The sequence below is a fragment of the Xenopus laevis genome, chromosome 9_10L (assembly GCF_017654675.1).
Source record: "Xenopus laevis strain J_2021 chromosome 9_10L, Xenopus_laevis_v10.1, whole genome shotgun sequence".
Taxonomy (NCBI): Eukaryota; Metazoa; Chordata; class Amphibia; order Anura; family Pipidae; genus Xenopus; species Xenopus laevis.
In genome coordinates, this window is record NC_054387.1 from 29,232,222 (window position 1) to 29,253,632 (window position 21,411).

At 38.6% G+C, this 21,411-nt stretch overlaps 1 protein-coding gene and 1 long non-coding RNA gene across 9 annotated transcripts in view; one reads left to right on the forward strand and one right to left on the reverse strand.

Moving 5' to 3' along the window:
* Nucleotides 1-12: 12 nt before the first annotated feature.
* On the forward strand, nucleotides 13-6,165 carry arl16.L (ADP ribosylation factor like GTPase 16 L homeolog). Its single transcript, XM_018235110.2, has 5 exons — nucleotides 13-201; nucleotides 1,665-1,720; nucleotides 1,851-1,967; nucleotides 3,510-3,625; nucleotides 5,406-6,165. The coding sequence occupies exons 1-5, from the start codon at nucleotides 141-143 to the stop codon at nucleotides 5,569-5,571; spliced, it is 516 nt and encodes a 171-aa protein (XP_018090599.1). The 5' UTR covers nucleotides 13-140; the 3' UTR covers nucleotides 5,572-6,165.
* LOC121397941 overlaps nucleotides 3,101-21,411 on the reverse strand; it is a 128,619-nt gene continuing 110,308 nt past the window's right edge. For 6 of the 8 annotated variants that reach the window (XR_005964063.1, XR_005964066.1, XR_005964061.1 and 3 more), the window contains 5 exons: nucleotides 16,418-16,544; nucleotides 12,280-12,418; nucleotides 6,585-6,722; nucleotides 3,483-3,611; nucleotides 3,101-3,202 (listed from right to left, as the gene is read on the reverse strand). This is a non-coding gene — a long non-coding RNA (uncharacterized LOC121397941). The remainder of the gene's footprint in view (nucleotides 3,203-3,482; nucleotides 3,612-6,584; nucleotides 6,723-12,279; nucleotides 12,419-16,417; nucleotides 16,545-21,411) is intronic. The other 2 variants (XR_005964060.1, XR_005964065.1) reach the window with 2 other exon arrangements.

A 21,411-nucleotide genomic window follows, 5' to 3' on the forward strand; every position in this document is an offset into this window, starting at 1 on the left:
AGACTAGGGGAAATGCGTCAGCTGCACGGGTTTATGGGGGTGGGGCAGAGTGATGACTGAAGGTCTTTGTAACCTAGGAACGAAAAATATAAATAATACTGCTGTTTGTAGAGCAGGCTAGGTTTAAGATTTATTTCAGCATGTGTCTGCTTCTCGGTGCCCCCGGTGTCGGGAAAACGCTGCTCATGAAGAGGCTTTTAAATATCCTTTTGTTTACTGTAAATAGATTCATTGAACACGAGTCCAAACTGGATAATGTTCACTCACTGTGGGCGCTGACTGCTGTAAAGTGGGGCTGGAGAGAGACCCTTTCAGCTCTTAGACCTTCAGTGTTTGCTGAATCAGCCATAGACTCAATATAAATATTGACATAATATGTATGCACCCTCAATAAGACACCAGACCGAGAATCCCATCCACAGTTGAGCGCCATTTTAGTAGTACAGGTATGGAACCTGTTATACAGAATGCTCGGGACCTGGGGATCTTCATACCTTAAGCCTACTATTGGATTAAATGAAGTCTATAGGAGACTGCCTTTCTGTAATTCTGAGCTTTCTGGATAACTTGTTTCTGGGTAACGATCCCATACCTGTATATGCCTTTGCTTAATGCCACAGCTGGTGTTTCCTGCCTTTAATTTATATGAATGAAATATACTACTTGGTATTCATTGTTTTTGTTATATAGCCAAGAGTGAGTTTGCAGTAGCCTGCTAGGGTGTCCCCTGGCAGATCTGGACTGGGAGTCAAAATAGGCCCTGGCATTCCAAGTACTCAGAGGCCCAAATAGTCCTCCACCAGCCAACTAAATAGTGATTGTCTATAGGACCTTACAGTAGATTGCCAGTCTGAGCCTGTCCCCTGGCTTATACAAACCATATATAAAAAACAAAATGCATGAGTGTAATGAATAGGAAAGAAAGACACGACATAGGAAGGTTGGGCAGTAAAATCAGCTAGCCTGGTGACCCACTGTGAATGTCTATCTAAACTGCTGTACCTATCCTCATGCATTATTATCTTTAGTTTTATATAATGATATCCCTAATGTGGATTGGCAGCCTATAGGAGGCTCTACTTGGTACTATACTTAAATAATATATAATTATAACTTGCTTTCAAGCTTGGAATTCAAAAATAAGCACCTGCTTTGAGGACCCTGAGAGCAACATCCAAGGGGTTGGAGAGCAACATGTTGGTTGGGGATCACTGATTTACACCATGATTCCACTTAACCTGGTAGAAATTACAATCTGAGGGTGCCTGAGGAACAGAAATATACAGTTGTCTATTGCTAAGTAGTTGTTTAAGTTTTTTCTGTTATTGTCAGTATATATATGTCAGTATATTTTTATTCATGCATCATTGGTTGTTGTCACATAGTGAGAATGGTTGTATCATGTATCCAACATCTCCTAAAATTACCAAAAGGTTCATGACACCAATTTAGACATTATTATTGTTACAGTATATTATTTAACATAGTTATTTCTGTTTTTTAAGTGCATAATTTACCCGAATATATATTTAAAATGGTACAGTATATACAATTTTGTATATATTGAAAAGCAGGAAATGTCATAGGAGTAAAGAAGTCCTTATGAAAGAGAAGTTAATTGTTGGTACTTGGATTCTGTTACATTCTTTAATTTATCATTGTAAAGCTCAGCTCTAAGGAAGCAGCTGACCTTGGAGATGCCATACCAACACAGCCTACTGTAAGTGTTTTAAATTACACCCCTCAGTGATTAGACTTGCTATGGTCAGACCTAGGCCAGATGTTCCTCTTTTCTGAAATCTGGATTTATTCTTATAACAAGGCTGCAATATTGTGTTTCTTCTGTGAAGGTTGGTACTAATCTGACCGATCTAACAATCCAGAAGACACCTGTCACTGTGCGTGAAGTGGGCGGATCCATGGGACCCATTTGGCCAAGTTATTATAGAGATTGTAAATCAGTGATTGTGAGTAAAATATTCATTTTAAGTGTTTTATATTGTTTGGAAGATGTTGTATAAGGGGACCTATCAGAGAAAAATTGTATCTCCTAGCGAGTGTTATGCCACTCAAACCGGGAACTCCCTCCTGGGGCAGGTGACCATGTTTGATTATGTACATGCGCTTAATGAGAGAGTCTCCTAACTTACACTTTATGCACATGGGTGTGATGTCACATGCATGCGCATAATAAGCAAAATGGTACATTAAGCATCATTTGCATACTTGTGTCCCAACATGGCCACCTGCACTTGGGGCTCCCTCCTGGTGCAGCATCATATCTCTCGCTAGTAACAAAGAAGTATTTTTTCCCCATCTATTAGCCTGCAAAAATTTATCCGATAGGTGCCTGCTAAGGGATAGGGAAAATCTGAGAAAAACACAAAGGTATATAACAGCCCTTCTTAAGCACTTCCCATTCAGTAATTGCCCTAGATGTAGGAGAGATGTAATACTATTATTTAAATGGTCAGCAACACCAAATATGAATATTTATTTTAATTCCCATCCTGTGTATATATATATAAAAAGGTTTTCTTTTTGTATTGCAATATGCTATGATATGCAGATATGCTATGTTTAGGTATCTTTCATCCATTTTTAGACCCACCAGCAATGCATTTTCATTTTGTAGTGTTCCTGATACATTAATAGTGAATTGATAAAGCATTTTGAATGGGTCCACGTGAAATAAAATACATGGATTTTAATAAAACATAAAAATAAGTATATTCCCACAGTTATCCTATATTTCAGTAAACTATGCTTTATTATAGAATTCCATCATGAGTTTTATGGTTTACTTTTATTTCTAAATGACACTATTTACATTGCAAATAATTCACTCTACTACAGAGAGTCCTCAAGTTACATACACTCGACATACAACTTACAACATCTGTCTTGTTGCATTTAATAAGTAAATGTATATGTTTCAACTTACATACAAATTCAACTTTAAGGGGTTGTTCACCTTCCAAACACTTTTTTCAGTTGTTTTCAGATTGAAATAAAGACTTTTTTCAATTACTTTCCATTATTTATCTTTTGACTGTTTTTCCAAAATCTAAGTTTAAAGTTGAATGTTCGTTTTCAAATATCAGAGAAATACTAGTGTTATAAAAATCTTACTGTATAGGATATTGATTCGTGTGTATTTTCATTGAGCTGGCAATTTCTCAGGAGCTTTTCAATTACTCCACTAAATCAGGAAGAAAAAAAAATCAGCACCATCTGCCTTTAATAAATACAGCTTTTTTTGGTGAAAATGTTATGGGTAAAGTAAGTTTCTGCAAAATTATTATCTAAAATATTAGATTGTTTTACCTAGATGGTCATACAACGACATCTTGGTGAAACTTTTTTAAATGGTTTTATACAACTGTCACTGAACTTTAGTATTCTTTTGGTAATATTAATCACTTGACTGCAGATGAATGAATTTAATATGAAATTTGAAATAGGTTTTATGCTCTACTCACATATTGTGGTTTTCTTGTTGTTTTTAGTGTATGATTGATGCTTCTAATCCAAACCAAGTGTCTTCGTCTTGTATCCAGCTTCTGTCTGTGCTGTCTGCTGAGCCACTGACTTCTGCTTCTGTGCTGATTCTTTTTAATAAGATGTAAGATTTTATGTTGTCTATGCCGTGTCACCGTGCCCCCAAATAGCATAGTCACAAAGCAGTTAATAATGCGATGGCTTTGATTTGGACCAAGGTTTGACTGCATTCAATAACATTTATTATTTAATAAGTACATTATTTGATATTTGGGGAAAAATACCTTCCTGACTCCAAAAAGAAAATTGGACTAGTCCCTGGATCAACTTGTACTATGAGCTATCTTCCATAACCCTGTATTCCCTCACTTGCTAAAAAGCCATCCAATCCCTTTTTAAAGCTAATGTATGAGCCTGTATGACTGATTTAGAGAGAGAGAATTTCACATCTTCACAGCTCTCACTGTAAAATGTCCCTTCCAAATATTAACCGGAACCTCATTTCTTCTAATCGGAATGGGTGACCTTGCGTCAGCTGGAAAGACCTACTGGTAAATAAAGCATTAGCGAGGTTATTATATGATCCCCTTATATATTTATACATAGTTATCATATCACCCCTTAGGCTCGTCCAGCGTGAAACATCCCCAATTTGGCCAGTCTTTCCTCATAGCTAAGATTTTCCATACCTTTTACCATCTTAGTTGCCCATCTCTGGACCCTCTCTAATTCAGAAATGTCCTGTTTGAGCACTGAAGTCCAAAACTGTACAGCATATTCTAGATGGGGCCTTATACAGTGGAAGAATGACTCCCTCCTGCTGTGAATCAATGCCCATTTTAATACAGCTCAAAACTTTATTTGCCCTTGAAGCTGCTGACTGGCATTGCTTGCTACAGCCAAGGGGGCCAATTGCGGCCCTTTTTCAAATTTATACTGGCCCTCAGCCTCCATCATGAAATTAATAATAATGAGGCCCCCCAGCACAGTGCAATCAGGAATCCCATAGCAGTAATATTAAGGCACATTAGTGAAATGATCTGCCACTTGGTCTATACTGCTGCGTGTGTGCTGAAGGTGTTAGCAATAGACATGTACTGGCACGCAGAGACGCGCTGTTTTCGCATACTTCTTTTGGAGCTGAAGGTGTCAATAGACGTACTGACGTGCCAGTACAGTAAACTAAAGGAGTATGGCATCACAACGTTCCAGTATGTGTCTATTGCTAACACCATCAGCACACAGTTAGCAGTATAGACCAAGTGGCAGATCATTTCACTAATGTGCCCAAATATTACTGCTACGATTACTCGATTCCTGTAATTTACTGTTAATGGTTCAGAGAATGTCAGGCTGAATGGTCGGGCCCCCACACATTTTCACCTCACCAAATCTGGCCCTCGTTGCTAAAAGTTTGGGCACCCCTGCCATAAGTCATTAATGAAAAGGTTAAATAAAAGTGGACCCAATACCAAGCCCTGAGGGACCCCAGTAAGAACCTTACTCCAAGTATATAATGTACCATTAACAACCACCCTCTGTACCCGATCCTGTAGCCAGTTTCCTGTCCATGTGTAAACTATTTCATTAAGCCCAACAGACCATAGTTTAGAAATCAGTCGTTTGTGGGGCACAGTATCAAATGCTTTGGCAAAATCCAAATAGATCACATCTACTTCCCCCCCCCCCAACTGTCCAGCATCTTGCTTACCTCATCATTAAAATCAATCACGTTTGTCTGACATGACCTATCCTTCATAAAGCCATACTGATTGATGATCATAATGCCATTCACTAGGACAAAATTCTGAATGTGATCCCTTAGCAACCCTTCAAATATTTTGCCCACCAAAGAAGGTAGTAGTTAACTCATTTTCATATTTGTTGTTGTTTTTTGCTTGTAGAGACCTGCCCTGCTGTATGTCATTGGTGGAAATGAAGTCACTGTTTAGAATGGATGACATCATTACATGTGCAAAGCAACCAATTTCAGTCCTGCAAACAAGCTCACTAGATGGCACCGGTTTACAAGATGTTCTACACTGGTTGCATTCCAATTGTGCCCATTAAGTGATCACTTTCACCTCATTTACCCTTTTATGTAGTGCACATATTGCAGTCAAGCTGTATGCAGGATACACTTTTTAAATGCTGCAGCAGACTTTGCTGAGCAATACATTTTTAGCACTGTTCCTTGAAGACATTCCCACTTCTTTGGTGCAGAGAAACAATGAGGAGAAATGTGCCTTTGTATTTCCAGTAACATTTTCTGCAAGAAGGAAGTGCGTCTAGTATGGTTACACCCACGTTCGGCCTGTGCTATGTGCACAGCATAAAATACCACTAAGGATATCTTTGATAATTATTGGAACAGTATTTAATTTGCTGCATGAATTGTGGACCATTCCCCAGGTTTTCTCCATGTCAGGATCTTGGTGCGGGATTAACAGAAATATAAGAAGAGATACTGCTAGTTTTGCTTTACTTTTTTCATCCAGTTTTCACTGTCCTTCATTTACAGTTACCAGGTGGTTCATATTCAGATTTCATTGACTGAAGGTCTGACCCTCTTTCATCTGGGATTTAGAATTTTATTTGATGTTTGCAATTATATAAATTATAAATATTATAAATTATAATTATAATAAAAATGATTAAAATCAAGTATGCATGCTGTGTTTTTTCTACAGAAGCGTAATAAAAGGGTGAACCTTTAACTGTTATTAAGCTTTCTGATGTACAGCCAGTAAGCAATAACCTATATATACAAGTAACATTAGTAGAATTTTACTTTGTATGATGTGATTACAAAAATATCCAATTCAACATCAGTTCACTAAAACCTTGTTTGTTCATGAAGGTGATAATGAATTTTAGAAATGGAAAGGGTTGCCACGGTACTTTGGCAGTCTGGCCAGTCAGAATTATGCCTTACTCCAATGTTATGAATAAGAAAAAAAGGGAGCAGAGTAAGGACACATACTGTAGGGCTGGTATGTTTTTTTCATAAAGGGTGCTAAAAGCCCTGCTATTAACACAGCATCACCCATTTGCACATAAAATAGTAGTAATGTTGTACTTACATAATAAGTATTCTTACTCTGCTCTCACAACTGCAATTTGTCAAACTTTTTAGGTAGTGGTCAATTAACAGGCTGTCTGCCGGTCCAGTAAGCTTCAGAATCCGTAAGGGAGGACAGAGCTCGGGTGCTGCTGTGCAACTGCAAAAATAGCAACTTACATAGTAAGTTAGGTTGAAAAAAAGACACATGTACACCAGGTTCAACCTTAAGTCTATATATAACCTGCCTAACTAGTTGATCCAGAGGAAGGCTAAAAAATCCCCTTTGAAGCCTCTACAATTTGCCTCAGAGGGGTAAAAATTCCTTCCTGACTCCAAGATGCAATGGGACCAGTCCCTGGGTCAGCCTGTACTATGAGCTATCTTCTATTTCCCTGTATTCCCTCACTTGCTGAACACCATCCAACCCCTTCTATCTAATGTATCAGTATAACTGGGGAGTGGAAGTCTAACAGTGCTGTAGATTTCCCATTAGAACGGCAGAAATGCACCTTGTGTGGCAATGGCTGATTAATGCTAATAAAAAGATATAACAATGTGCCGGCTGCACAGCAATGTGAATTTCTCTACATCAAGCATAAATAAAGCTTAATCACAATGGCATTTGTCATTGGTAAATACATACAGCGTGCCAAATAGTTCCTAACAGCCCGCAGTCCAGAATTGCTACACCTTCCACAGTCACTTTTGCTCTGGTAGACTGGCAGGCTTGAGCCTTCAGGAACCAACGCTGTCCATTCCACATATGCATAAATGCATACTGCCTAACAGTTCCTAACATACACAGCCCGCAGTCCAGACACTTCCACTGTCCACAGTCTGCTCTGCTGTGCATAGCTGTGCGCGGTGCTGTCAGTTTGACAGGCAGTCCGCAGATGTTTGACAGGCAGATTTTGGGATCACCATTTTTATGTTAAATTTTGGAAAATGTTATGTTAAATCAGGGAAAAACACCCACTTAAATGCATTATAAATTGGTGGGACAACAAAATTTAAAATGTGGGAAATATTAAATCAGGGTACTAGAAACTGAAAAATAGAAACAAGAAGGGCAGCCAGAATGTGGAACACAGGCGGTGTAGGGCAGACAGAAAATGGCACACACATGTAGAGTAGGGCAGACAGAATATGGAACATACAGAGCACATGAAAACAGAGTACGGCACACACAGGCAGCGTAGGGCAGGTGGAATGGTACTCAGAGGCAGATTAGTGCAGGCAGAGTATTGTTCATACAGGCAGAATAATGCAGGCAAAGTATGGCACACACAGACAAAGTATAGCACATACAGGGAGAATATGCCATTGTTTGGTTTCCTGTAGCATTTCCTGTATGCAATGTGTTATATGTATATATATATATATCATGTGAATTCTTCTGTATTTGTCTGCTAAAGTAAGTGATTGTGTTGTTGGCCCATTTAAAGCTGTATTTTCTACTTCATCTGGGCTTCCCCTTATAACTCATTCGCCATATTGTTGGATGCAGGATAGGATGTGTGGCCCTTTTTCGGCTTTGTTATATATAACAAAATGCTGTAAGCTTTGTTTCATGTGAAAAGATTTTGATGCCTTGGAATGCTGTCATATCTCTAAGGAGCCTAAGGAGAGGGCCTAATGTTAGGTTAAACAAGATAAGGGAGAGGAGGCACACCTCCGTTTATGTCTATTGAGTTGGTCATTGCAATGACATCAACAACATGAATTATGTTTGAAATGATTCTGGCATTTCTGCACTTGTAGCTTAGCTGCCCCCCTTCTTATTTTAGCTAGTGGTTTAGCCCAACTACCTTACTGGTTAAGCTCTCTTTCCTAGTGTCCTGGTATTGTCTGTGAAGCTGCATCCTCCATATGTCTAAGGCCAACTTACTGATTGGCTAAACACTTTCCCATCATGCCCTGTTACCAGCTGTGGGAGGAAGTTGTTGTTGGCAAGAGAAGGCAGTGAAGTGAATAGGATTTTATCTCCCATCAGCTACAGCTCGACATAAGGACGTTTTCCCAGGTAGGGACACCACCAAATTCCCTTACCTCAAGGGTGTGGATCTTACTATTAAGCAGATGGATTGGGTTGTGCCTTCTGGTTTTAGGTTTTTATAAGTCATTTTTAGTTAAATCCCCAATTTGCATATTTGCACACTGGGAACAGCTTGTGTTGCAACAAAAGCCCAAGGCTGTCACACCAACCCAGATCTAAAAGCATCCATGTGCAGGTTGACCATACCTACTATGCCCCAGACATTGCATGTGTACTAAATCATGTTTTACTGTTTAAAGTGTGTATAGTAATATCTCCAGTGAGACAAGCTGGAATCAGTAACAAGTAACATGATTGTCAGATGCAGCTTTAGATCTGAGGTAAGGACCGCACAGATGCAGTAGAGGCACATATTAGGGGAAATGGCATTTGTACTAAGTCATGTTTTAATCGTGTTTAAAGTGTGTATAGTAACTTTCTCAGTAAGACAAGCTAGAATTAGTAACACTTTAGAGAAGGGCTTTCCAACCTGCAGATTGTAGCTTTAGTTGAACTACAAAGTGACCGTTGAAAACACTAGTGACAGTTACAAGATTGTCAGATGCACCTTTAGATCAGAGGTAAGGACAGCACAGATGCACTAGAGGCACATATTAGGGGAAATAGCATTGCATTTGTACTAAATCATGTTTTAATCACGTTTAAAGATGTATAGTAACTTTTTCAGTAAGACAAGCTGAAATCAGTAACACTTTGGAGAAGCGCTTTCCAACCTGCAGATTGTAGCTATAGTTGAACTACAAAGTGACAGTTGAAAACACTAGTAACAGTTACAAGATTGTCAGACGCAGCTTTAGATCAGAGGTAAGTGCAGCACAGATGCACTAGGAACACATATGATGGGAAATGATAATTAATTTGTACTAAATCAGGTTTTAATCATGTTGAAAGTTTGTAAAGCAACCTTTCTAGCAAGGTAAGATGGAGCCAGTAAGTGCAGCACAGACATGCTAGGGACACATTTTGTGGAAAATAATGCATGTGTACTTAATCAGGTTTAAATAATTTAGATTGGAATAGGCAGTACCAGTTTGTTTTAGGAGGTTTTAGGTGCTTTTAAAGAATATATCAAACGTAACGGTTGCTATTAGTGATGACGGGCACCTAAGCAAAGTAACACTGGGCCCTGGTTCTAACATAGGGCAAGCAGAGTATGGCACACACAGGCAGCATGCAGCAGACAGTGTATGACACAGACAGGAAAGAACAAGCAGAGTATTGCACATATAGGTAGAATACTGCAGGCAGAGTATGGCACACACGAGTACAGTAGGGCGGGCAGAATGTGGAACAGACAGGCAGCATAGGGCTAGCAAAAATGATTGTAGCCATTATTGCCACCCTAATACCCCGTGTTGACTGTCGCTTGCATACAAAGCCTAGCTGGTGCTTTGTTAAAGGGCTGTTCATTTTTTCTGTTAGCTTTTAGCTTGTTATAGAATGGCTAGTTCTAAAACTATTTTGCTTTGGCCTTTTTTTTTTTCTTTTTTTATAGTTTTTGAAATATTTGCCTTCTTCTAACTTCCAGCTTTAAAATAGGGGTCACTGACTCCATATAAAAAACAAACGTTCTGTAAGGCTACACATTTATAGTTAATGCTACTTTTTATTACTTATCTTTCTGTTCAGTCCCTATCCGATTCATATTCCAGTATCTTATTCAAATCAATGCATGGTTGCTAGGGTAATTTGCATCCTAGCAACCAGATTGCTGAAATTGCAAACTGGAGCACTAGTGAATAAAAAGCTAAATAACTCAAAATAGAAAAGGATTGAAGGACAACTGTTATTGTTTTAGAATGCCACTCTCTACATCATACTTAATATAAATTTAAAGGTGAAAACAACTAAAGCTGATGTCTCTAGGCCAGTATCTTAATAATTCTAAGGTTGACATTCAACTGGAATATTAGGTGGCAGGAGGTAATTTGCATGGGGTTTGTATTTGGTTTAGCGATTAGTGTATGCTTCCGTGAGGTCAATATTTATTTCACCTCTCTGGAACATTGCATTATAGACATTCCTTAATGGTGTATGATATGTCGGTTCAGTATTTTATAATATTCTGCTGTGTAACCATCTGGGCCTGGTGATTTATGAGTGGCCAGTGCTTTTATTAGGTCTGATATATCTGCTGTCCATATTGGCAAATTTAACATCTCCCTCTGCATCTTGTGTATTTTTGTTAGTTTTATCAGGTCTTTAGGTGGTTCCTCAGCAGAGTATTTCACTACTCTCTAAATGCTGGTAATCAATTTAGGGTTGATACATGATGTGTTGGTCCCTGGAGTTTGCTATTTCAATATGTATTTAGCTTTGGAGTGTGATTTGGTTAACCAGCAAGCTCCCTGTTTAGTTTCCCCATCCCTAGAATTTCTATTTGGAATATTCCAGTTTATGTTTTGGCTTGGGTTTGTATGTGGGTTTCTAACAATTGCTTAACCTCTATATGTTTTTCCTTTGATGCTCATCGCCCTCTGCATCTGATCTATTTTTGTTAGTTTTATCAGGTCTTTAGGTGGTTCCACAGCAGAGTATTTCATTACTCTCTAAATGCTGGTAATCAATTTAGGGTTGTTGCATGATGCGTTGGTTCAATTTCAATATGTATTTAGCTTTGGAGTGTGTTAACCAGCATGCTCCCTGTTTCTTTTCCCATCTACAGAATTTATATTTGAAATATTCCAGTTTTTCTTTTGGCTTGGGTTTGTATGTGGGTTTCTAACAATTGCTTGACCTCTATATATTTTCCTTTTGATGCTGGGTTGTGATTTTTAATATAAATCTCATGGGCCTTTTTAGCATCTTCCATCATTAGACTAAAGGTAGAGTTTCCGTTTAGCTACATAGGTTATTTTGTTCTTCTGATGACTGCCCTCAAAATTGGGTCTTCCTGGTGATCTTTTCTCAATGGAGTTTTGCTAATGTTTTTTTCCAGGAAGGTGGTTCAAAAAGGTTCAGATTGTGAGAGGTAGGTAGGAAAGTCCATTTTCTACATTGCATTATTGGTTTGGCTAAGTATTTGCTTATGTGTATTGCTGTAAGATCTGAAATTAGTAGAAGGAAGAGGCCTTTCTGTGTCAGTATGAATATTGTCTTTCCCTGGGGTCGAATAATTTCAGGAGATTCAGTAGAGTTAAATAGTTTTTGAGTTGGTATAGTTTTCCTGTAATCAGTCTATTATGTTTTGTAGGGGGTCCTGTCTTTCTGTGTCTGATTTACAGAGAAAGTTTGATGAGGGGTTTTCCATAGGTTCCTGCATGAGGCAAGTAAAAATGTCCCGATTTCAGATATTTAGTGCATATATGTTGGCTACCATGTATTTTTTGTCTGATATACATATAATATACAATATTAAATAGCGACTTATAATCAGGTCATACAATTTGTATGTCAGAGATGTGCAAATAAGAATGGCTGCTCCCTTTTGTTTGGATTTATAGAGAGCTGAGTGGAATTCATATAACCATGGCGCTTTAAGCACACTAGTATCTCCCGATTTCCAGAGGTTCTTTTATAAACATATTCTATTGAGTTTTAGTTTCTTGAGATTTGTTAATATCTTTATTCTTTTGATTGGTGAGGTCAACCAACCTACATTGCAAGAAATGTCTCATAGGTTGTTTGAACATGTGTAGTGTGTTGGTTGTGATGTTACCTGTATTCATCTGAGTGTTCTGTCATGAAGTCTTAGCTGTGCATTGCCAGGTATGCCCTGGCTCCACCCCGCCCTGCCCTTGATTTCCAGCCTCTGTGAACTTTCAGAACTTTTGTAGGTCAGGCTTCTGTACTAGAGACTGTAGAATTAAGAGAGAGATTGACATTATAACATCAATAACAATCATCTAATTACATATTTAAAATTCCAACATTTGCTCGTGTTTTCCAGTATCTATTCTGTTTGGTAGTGAGAATTTTCTACTCTGAAATTATCTACAGTAGAACCCACATTTTATATATTTCGGAGGACCAGAAAAACTTTAGGTATAATCTGGGACAATGGAAATTAGGGAAAGCAACTGATTGTTAACCCTTACATTATCTTTTAGTATGATAAAGAGTGATATTCTGAAACAATTTTCAATTCAAACTGCAGAGATGCTGATTAAAAAGCTAAATAAATAAAACACCACAATATTTTTTATTATTTGTGGTGTTTTATTTATTTAGCGTTTTAATCAGCAGCTCTGCAGTTTGAATGTCTCAATTTGGTTACTATGGTCCATATTACCCTAGCAACCATGAATTAATTTGACACATATTAAAATGAGAGGACCTGAATAGAAAGTTCAGCCATCAAAGATAACAATAAGAATATATTTGTTGCTTTACAGAGCATTTGTTTTTTGGTGAGGTCAGTGACTTTCATTTGAAAGCTGGAAAGAGTCAGAAGGCAGATAATGCAAAAATATAAAAAGTAAATCATAACAACCAATTTAAAAGTTGGCCATTCTATAAAACACTAAAATTGGACCAGTTCAAGCACAGCTGTCTCCTTTACTCTGAAATACAATATTTACTTTGTTAATGACAAGGGTTACTAATTGCAAAATTAATGTTACACTAGGGAAAGCATATGCAAGACCTCTCTGGCAGTCAAATACACAAGCTACAGCAATAAGTGACTTGTGCATGGCTGTATGAGGTACAGCCTAATTAGAATTGACTATTTACAGGCACAACCAAGGCATGCAACTGGTTAGCAGGTTAAACCTTTTTTTTCACTAATAATAACATTCATAGAAAACAAATGGCAAATTTTAGGATCACCATTTTCAAGTTAAAATTTGGAAAATGTTATGTAAAATCAGGGAAAACACCCACTTTAATGCATTATCAATTGGTGGGACAACAAAAAAAAGTCAAATGTGGGAAATATAAAATCAGGGTAATCAAAACTCAAAAAAAGAAAAAAGTAGGGTAGGCAGAATGTGGAACACAGGCAGTGTAGGGCAGACAGAAAATGGCACACACATGTAGAGTAGGGCAGACAGAATATGGAACATACAGAGCACATGAAAGCAGAGTATGGCACACACAGGCACAGGAGGGCAGCTGGTGGCAGATTAGCGCAAGCACAGTATTGTTCATACACGCAGAATAGTGCAGGCAGAGTATGGCGCACACAGGCAAAGTATAGCACATACAGGGAGAATATGGCAGGCAGATTATGACACACGTGATGTGCTTGCCATTGTTTGGTTTCCTGTAGAATTTCCTGTATGCAATATGTGATTTTATATGCATATATATTATGTGAATTCTTCTGTATTTGTATGCTAAAGTAAGTGATTGTGTTGTTAGCCCATTTAAAGCTGTATTTTCTTCTCCATCTGGGTTTCCCTTTATTATTCATTAGACTTGGCCATATTGTTGGATGAAGGATAGGATGTGTGGCAGGCCCTGTTTCTGCTTTGTTAAATAAAACGAAATGCTGTAAGCTTTGTTTCATGTGAACAGATTTTGATGCCTTGGAATGCTGTCATATCTCAAAGGAGCCTAAGGAGAGGGCATAATGTTAGGTTAAACAAAAGAAGGGAGAGGAGGCACACCTCAGTTTATGTCTATTGAGTTGGTCATGGTGCCATTGATGAGTAGCTTATTTTGAGTGTATACATTTTCTGATGCAATATGTGAAAGTGTCACCCAGCATTCCAATATGGAGTGCACTGAAGTAAAAGCCATAAAATGTTTTCAAATGCTGTCTCCGTGTCAAGGCTCAAAGGGAAGTCTCTACTTTCCTTGTCCCTAGCACAAATTATTGTAGCCGTTATTGCCACCCTAATACCCCGTGTTGACTGTCGATTGCGTACAAAGCCTAGCTGGTGCTTTGTTAAAGGGGTGTTCATTTTTTCTGTTAACTTTTAACTGGTTATAGAACGGCTAGTTCTAAAACTATTTTGCTTTGGCCTTTATTTTTCCTTTTTTATAGTTTTTGAAACATTTGCCTTCTTCTAACTTCCAGCTTTAAAATAGGGGTCACTGACTCCATCTAAAAAACAAATGTTCTGTAAGGCTACACATTTATAGTTAATGCTACTTTTTATTACTTATCTTTCTGTTCAGTCCCTATCCGATTCATATTCCAGTATCTTATTCAAATCAGTGCAGGGTTGCTAGGGTAATTTGCATCCTAGCAACCAGATTGCTGAAATTGCAAAATGGAGCACTAGTGAATAAAAAGCTAAATAACTCAAAAATAGGAAAGGATTGAAGAACAACTGCTAATTGTTTTAGAATGCCACTCTCTACATCACACTTAATATACTTCTTAAGGTGAAAACAACTTGACAAGTTGATGTCTCTAGGCCAGTATCTTAATAATTTTAAGGTTGACATTCAACTGGAATATTAGGTGGCAGGAGGTCATTTGCATGGGGTTTGTATTCGGTTTGGCGATTAGTGTATGCTTCCGTGAGGTCAATATTTATTTCACCTCTCTCGAACATTGCATTATAGACATTACTTAATTGGTGTATGATATGTGGGTTCATTATTATATTCTGCTGTGTAACCATCTGGGCCTGGTGATTTATGAGTGGCCAGTGCTTTTATTAGGCCTGATATATCTGCTGTCCTTATTGGCAAATTAAACATCTCATTCTACATCTTGTGTATTTTTGTTAGTTGTATCAGGTCTTTAGGTGGTTCCTCAGCAGAGTATTTCACTACTCTCTAAATGCTGGTAATCAATTTAGGGTTGATGCATGATGTGTTGGTCCCTGGAGTTTGCTATTTCAATATGTATTTGGCTTTGGAGTGTGATTTGGTTTGGTTAACCAGCATGCTTCCTGTTTCGTTTCCCCATCTACAGAATTTATATTTGGAATATTCCAGTTTTTGTTTTGGCTTGGGTTTGTATGAGGGTTTCTAACAATTATTTAACCTCCATATATTTTTCTTTTGATGCGGGGTTCTAATATTTAATATAAATCTCATGGGCCATTTTAGCATCTTCCATCATTTGTATAAAGGTAGAGTCTTCTTTTAGCTACATAGGTTATTTTGCCCTTAAAATTGGGTCTTCCCAGAGATCTATTCTCAATGGAGTTTTGCCAATGTTTTTTCCAGGAAGGTGGTTCAAAAAGGTTCAGATTGTGAGAGGTAGGTAGGAAAGTCCATTGTCTACATTACATTATTGGTTTGGCTAAGTATTTGCTTATGTGTATTGGTGTATGATCTGAAATTAGTAGAAGGAAGAGACCTTTCTGTGTCAGTATGAATATTGTCTTTAATATATTTAATAATTTCAAGAGATTCAGCAGAGTTAAATAGTTTTTGAGGTGGTATACGTTTCCTGTAATAAGTCTATTATGTTTTCTAGGGGGTTCTGTCTTTGTGTGTCTTAGTTGGAGAACAAGTTTGGTGAGGAGGTTTCCACAGGTTTCTGCGTGAGGCAAGTAAAAATGTCCCGATTTCAGCTATTTAGTGCATATATGTTGGCTACCATGTATTTTTTGTCTGATATCTGATATACATATAATATACAATATTAAATAGCCACTTAAAACCGGGTCATACAATTTGTATGACAGAGATGTGCAAATAAGAATGGCTGCTCCCCTTTGTTTGGATTTATAGAGAGCTGATAGGAATCCACATATCCATGCCGCTTTAAGCACACTAGTATCTCCCGATTTCCAGAGGTTCTTTTAGAACAATATTCTATTGGGTTTTTGTTTCTTAAGATTTGTTAATACCTTTTTTCTTTTATTGACGAGGTCAACCAACCTACATTCTAAGAAACTGTCCCATATGTTGTTTGAACATGTGTAGCATGTTGGTTGTGATGTTACCTGTATTCATCTGAGTGTTCTGTCATGAAGTCTTAGCTGTGCATTGTCAGGTAAGCCCTGGCTCCACCCCGCCCCGCAGTTGATATCCAGCCTCTGTGAACTTTCAGAACTTTTGTGGGTCAGGCTTCTGTATAAGAGACGGTAGAATTGAGAGAGAGAGATTGACATTATAACATCAGTAACAATCATCTAATTACATATTACAATTCCAACATTTCCTGTTTTTCAGTATCGTAACATTTCAAGGACAGCTCATTCCTGTTCTGTTGGATAGTGAGAGTTTTCTTCTCTGAAATTAGATACAGTAGAACCGACATTTTAAATTTTTAGGGGTACCAGAAAAACTTTAGGTATAATCGGGGACAATAGAAATTGGTGAAAGCAACTTATTCTTTCAAGGGGTTGTTAACCCTTACATCATCTTTTAGTATGATAAAGAGTGATATTCTGAAACAATTTTCAATTGGTTTTCATTTTTTATTGTTTGTGGTGTTTTATTTAGTTCGCTTTTTAATCAGCAGCTCTAGTTTGAATGTCTCAATTTGGTTACTATTGTCCAAATTACCCTAGCAACCATGCATTAATTTGAAAAAGACATATATGAATAGGAGAGGACCTGAATAGAAAGTTGAGCAATCAAAAATAGCAATAAGAATACATTTGTAGCTTTACCGAGCATTTGTTTTTTGGTAAAGTCAGTGACTTTCATTTAAAATAGTCAGGAGACAGATAATGCAAAACTATAAAAGGTTAATAATAACAACCAATTTAAAAGTTGTCCATTTTATAAAACACTAAAATTGGACCCCTTCAAGCACAGCTGTCTCCTTTACTCTGAAATACAATATTTACTTTGTTAATGACAAGGGTTAAGAATTGCAAAATTAACGTTACACTAGGGAAAGCATATGCAAGGCCTCTTTGGCAGTCACATACACAAGTTACAGCAATAAGTGACTTGTGCATTGCTGTATGAGGTGCAGCCTAATTAGAATTGACTATTTACAGGCACAACCAAGGCATGGAACAGGTTAGCATTTTAAACCTCTTTTTTCACCAATAACAACATTCATAGAAAACAAATGAAAAAACTTAAATGCATTATAAATTGGTGAGACAACAAAAAAACATGTAAAATGTGAGAAATATAAATCAGGGTACTCAAAATTGAAGTTTCGCTGTAGCTGTCTGATTTACTGTACACTTTCAAAGCTCTACTGGTTCTCTCTGTGTAAAACCAAGTGCTCCCTTGCTGTTTGGGGGTTGGAGAAGACCATTCAAATGAATACATAGTTTTGCTGGGTATGTAAGAGAGAAGTGCATGTCATTTTGAAATAAGTATCTGCATTTTGATGTGAATTCTGTCTCATCTGTGATACTTAGGCTGAGAAATCCGGAAAGACCTGTATCTTATAGTCTTGTACCTGGACATCTCTTACTTTTCAATATGCCTGTAACATCAATTCTGCTATAACCGGGTGACTTCTTTTCCTATTCTAGGCTTGCTCACTCCCCAGCCTTTGTGCCCTTTCAATGCTGTTGTCAGATAACTGATACTGTAGGATCAGATAATTGCAGAGTAAACTTGGCCATGACTGTCAGACGTATTGATGCTGGTACCCCAATAAAACTTGCTTCTCCAAGATCTAGATTATTTATTGTATCACACAGTTAATTTAGTAATTGAGTCCATAGGCTAATCTGGTTTTCCGTTGTGTTAATTTGGTCCTCTACTTTACCAGTAGACGCTACCTCTTCAGTAGTGCTGTTCGCTCGGAGCATGTGAGGGGTAAAGCCAGGCTTTATCAATCAGGATGTCCTCCCAACATGCAATGAGTTAAACACTTGGCATTCTGTGCTTCTTCACTAGTATGCAGTTCTGTAGTTCATACACAGCATTCACTCCATCATCCACATTGATTCCAATCAATACTTTATACAACCCACACGCCACAACTGACCCTACTAGGTATGAATGTGATAGAATCCTTAGATTGTAAGCTCCCCCTGTGGGGCAAGGGACTGATGTGAATGATGTGAATGATGTAAAACTTGGCTGGAAACCACTGCGGTAAAGTGTGTGTGTGTGTGTGAGCCAAAAGATAAACATATAACGGACCTAACTGTGAGAGAATGTGATAGGAAGCTTAGATTGTACGCTCCCGTGGGGCAGGGACAGATGTGAATGAAGTATAATTTGTGTAATGCACTGCGTAAAATGTGACGGCGCTAAAGAAATAAGAAAAGGAAGCCAGAAGACATGGGAAAATAATCAAAATGGCACGCCTGAAGTACGGAAGGTAGGATTTTTTTTATGGATTATATACCTTTTAAGGTAAAAACCCTTTTACACTCACAAGCCAGAAGCTAAGCTCTTCGCTACTGTCCCGTCTGTTAGTGCACGCTCGACTGTAATGTGGGGAAGAAGGCATACCTCATTACGGAAGACAGACAGTAGTGGCCTGTTCGCTCGGACCATGAAGGCTGAGGGGTATCACTGCTCTATTGAGGGGGTAAAGCCAGGCTTTATCAATCAGGATGTCCCTCCCAACATGCAATGAGTTAAACACCTTGGCATTCTGTGCTTTTTCACTAGTATGCAGTTCTGTAGTTCATACACAGCATTCACTCCATCATCCACAGTGATTCCGATCAATACTTTATACAACCCACACGCCAATACTGACCCTACTAGGTATGAATGTGATAGAATCCTTAGATTGTAAGCTCCCCCTGTGGGGCAGGGACTGATGTGAATGATGTAAACTTGCTGGAAACCACTGCGTAAAGTGTGTGAGCCAAAAGATAAACATATAACGGACCTAACTGTGAGAGAATGTGATAGGAAGCTTAGATTGTACGCTCCCGTGGGGCAGGGACAGATGTGAATGAAGTATAATTTGTGTAATGCACTGCGTAAAATGTGACGGCGCTAAAGAAATAAGAAAAGGAAGCCAGAAGACAAAGAAAATGATGTGATGGCGCTAAAGAAATAAGAAAAGGAAGCCAGAAGACATGGGAAAATAATCAGAATGGCACGCCTGAAGTACGGAAGGTAGGATTTTTTTTATGGATTATATACCTTTTAAGGTAAAAACCCTTTTACACTCACAAGCCAGAAGCTAAGCTCTTCGCTACTGTCCCGTCTGTTAGTGCACGCTCGACTGTAATGTGGGGAAGAAGGCATACCTCATTACGGAAGACAGACAGTAGTGCCTGTTCGCTCGGACCATGAAGGCTGAGGGGTATCACTGCTCTATTGAGGGGTAAAGCCAGGCTTTATCAATCAGGATGTCCCTCCCAACATGCAATGAGTTAAACACCTTGGCATTCTGTGCTTCTTCACTAGTATGCAGTTCTGTAGTTCATACACAGCATTCACTCCATCATCCACATTGATTCCAATCAATACTTTATACAACCCACACGCCACAACTGACCCTACTAGGTATGAATGTGATAGAATCCTTAGATTGTAAGCTCCCCCTGTGGGGCAGGGACTGATGTGAATGATGTAAACTTGCTGGAAACCACTGCGTAAAGTGTGTGTGTGAGCCAAAAGATAAACATATAACGGACCTAACTGTGAGAGAATGTGATAGGGAGCTTAGATTGTAAGCTCCTGTGGGGCAGGGACAGATGTGAATGAAGTATAGTTTGTGTAATGCACTGCGTAAAATGTGACGGCGCTAAAGAAATAAGAAAAGGAAGCCAGAAGACAAAGAAAATGATGTGATGGCGCTAAAGAAATAAGAAAAGGAAGACAGAAGACATGGGAAAATAATCAGAATGGCACGCCTGAAGTACGGAAGGTAGGATTTTTTTTATGGATTATATACCTTTTAAGGTAAAAACCCTTTTACACTCACAAGCCAGAAGCTAAGCTCTTCGCTACTGTCCCGTCTGTTAGTGCACGCTCGACTGTAATGTGGGGAAGAAGGCATACCTCATTACGGAAGACAGACAGTAGTGCCTGTTCGCTCGGACCATGAAGGCTGAGGGGTATCACTGCTCTATTGAGGGGTAAAGCCAGGCTTTATCAATCAGGATGTCCCTCCCAACATGCAATGAGTTAAACACCTTGGCATTCTGTGCTTTTTCACTAGTATGCAGTTCTGTAGTTCATACACAGCATTCACTCCATCATCCACAGTGATTCCGATCAATACTTTATACAACCCACACGCCAATACTGACCCTACTAGGTATGAATGTGATAGAATCCTTAGATTGTAAGCTCCCCCTGTGGGGCAGGGACTGATGTGAATGATGTAAACTTGCTGGAAACCACTGCGTAAAGTGTGTGAGCCAAAAGATAAACATATAACGGACCTAACTGTGAGAGAATGTGATAGGAAGCTTAGATTGTACGCTCCCGTGGGGCAGGGACAGATGTGAATGAAGTATAATTTGTGTAATGCACTGCGTAAAATGTGACGGCGCTAAAGAAATAAGAAAAGGAAGCCAGAAGACAAAGAAAATGATGTGATGGCGCTAAAGAAATAAGAAAAGGAAGCCAGAAGACATGGGAAAATAATCAGAATGGCACGCCTGAAGTACGGAAGGTAGGATTTTTTTTATGGATTATATACCTTTTAAGGTAAAAACCCTTTTACACTCACAAGCCAGAAGCTAAGCTCTTCGCTACTGTCCCGTCTGTTAGTGCACGCTCGACTGTAATGTGGGGAAGAAGGCATACCTCATTACGGAAGACAGACAGTAGTGCCTGTTCGCTCGGACCATGAAGGCTGAGGGGTATCACTGCTCTATTGAGGGGTAAAGCCAGGCTTTATCAATCAGGATGTCCCTCCCAACATGCAATGAGTTAAACACCTTGGCATTCTGTGCTTCTTCACTAGTATGCAGTTCTGTAGTTCATACACAGCATTCACTCCATCATCCACATTGATTCCGATCAATACTTTATACAACCCACACGCCACAACTGACCCTACTAGGTATGAATGTGATAGAATCCTTAGATTGTAAGCTCC

Bases quoted from the DNA above. Each gene is read 5' to 3' on its own strand.
- arl16.L (XM_018235110.2), top strand. From the start codon at position 141: ATGTGTCTGCTTCTCGGTGCCCCCGGTGTCGGGAAAACGCTGCTCATG. The intron at 202-1,664 runs ATATCCTTTTGT...TTATCATTGTAA, and splicing joins GCTCATGAAGAGGCTTTTAA to AGCTCAGCTCTAAGGAAGCA. The intron at 1,721-1,850 runs GTAAGTGTTTTA...TCTTCTGTGAAG, and splicing joins CCATACCAACACAGCCTACT to GTTGGTACTAATCTGACCGA.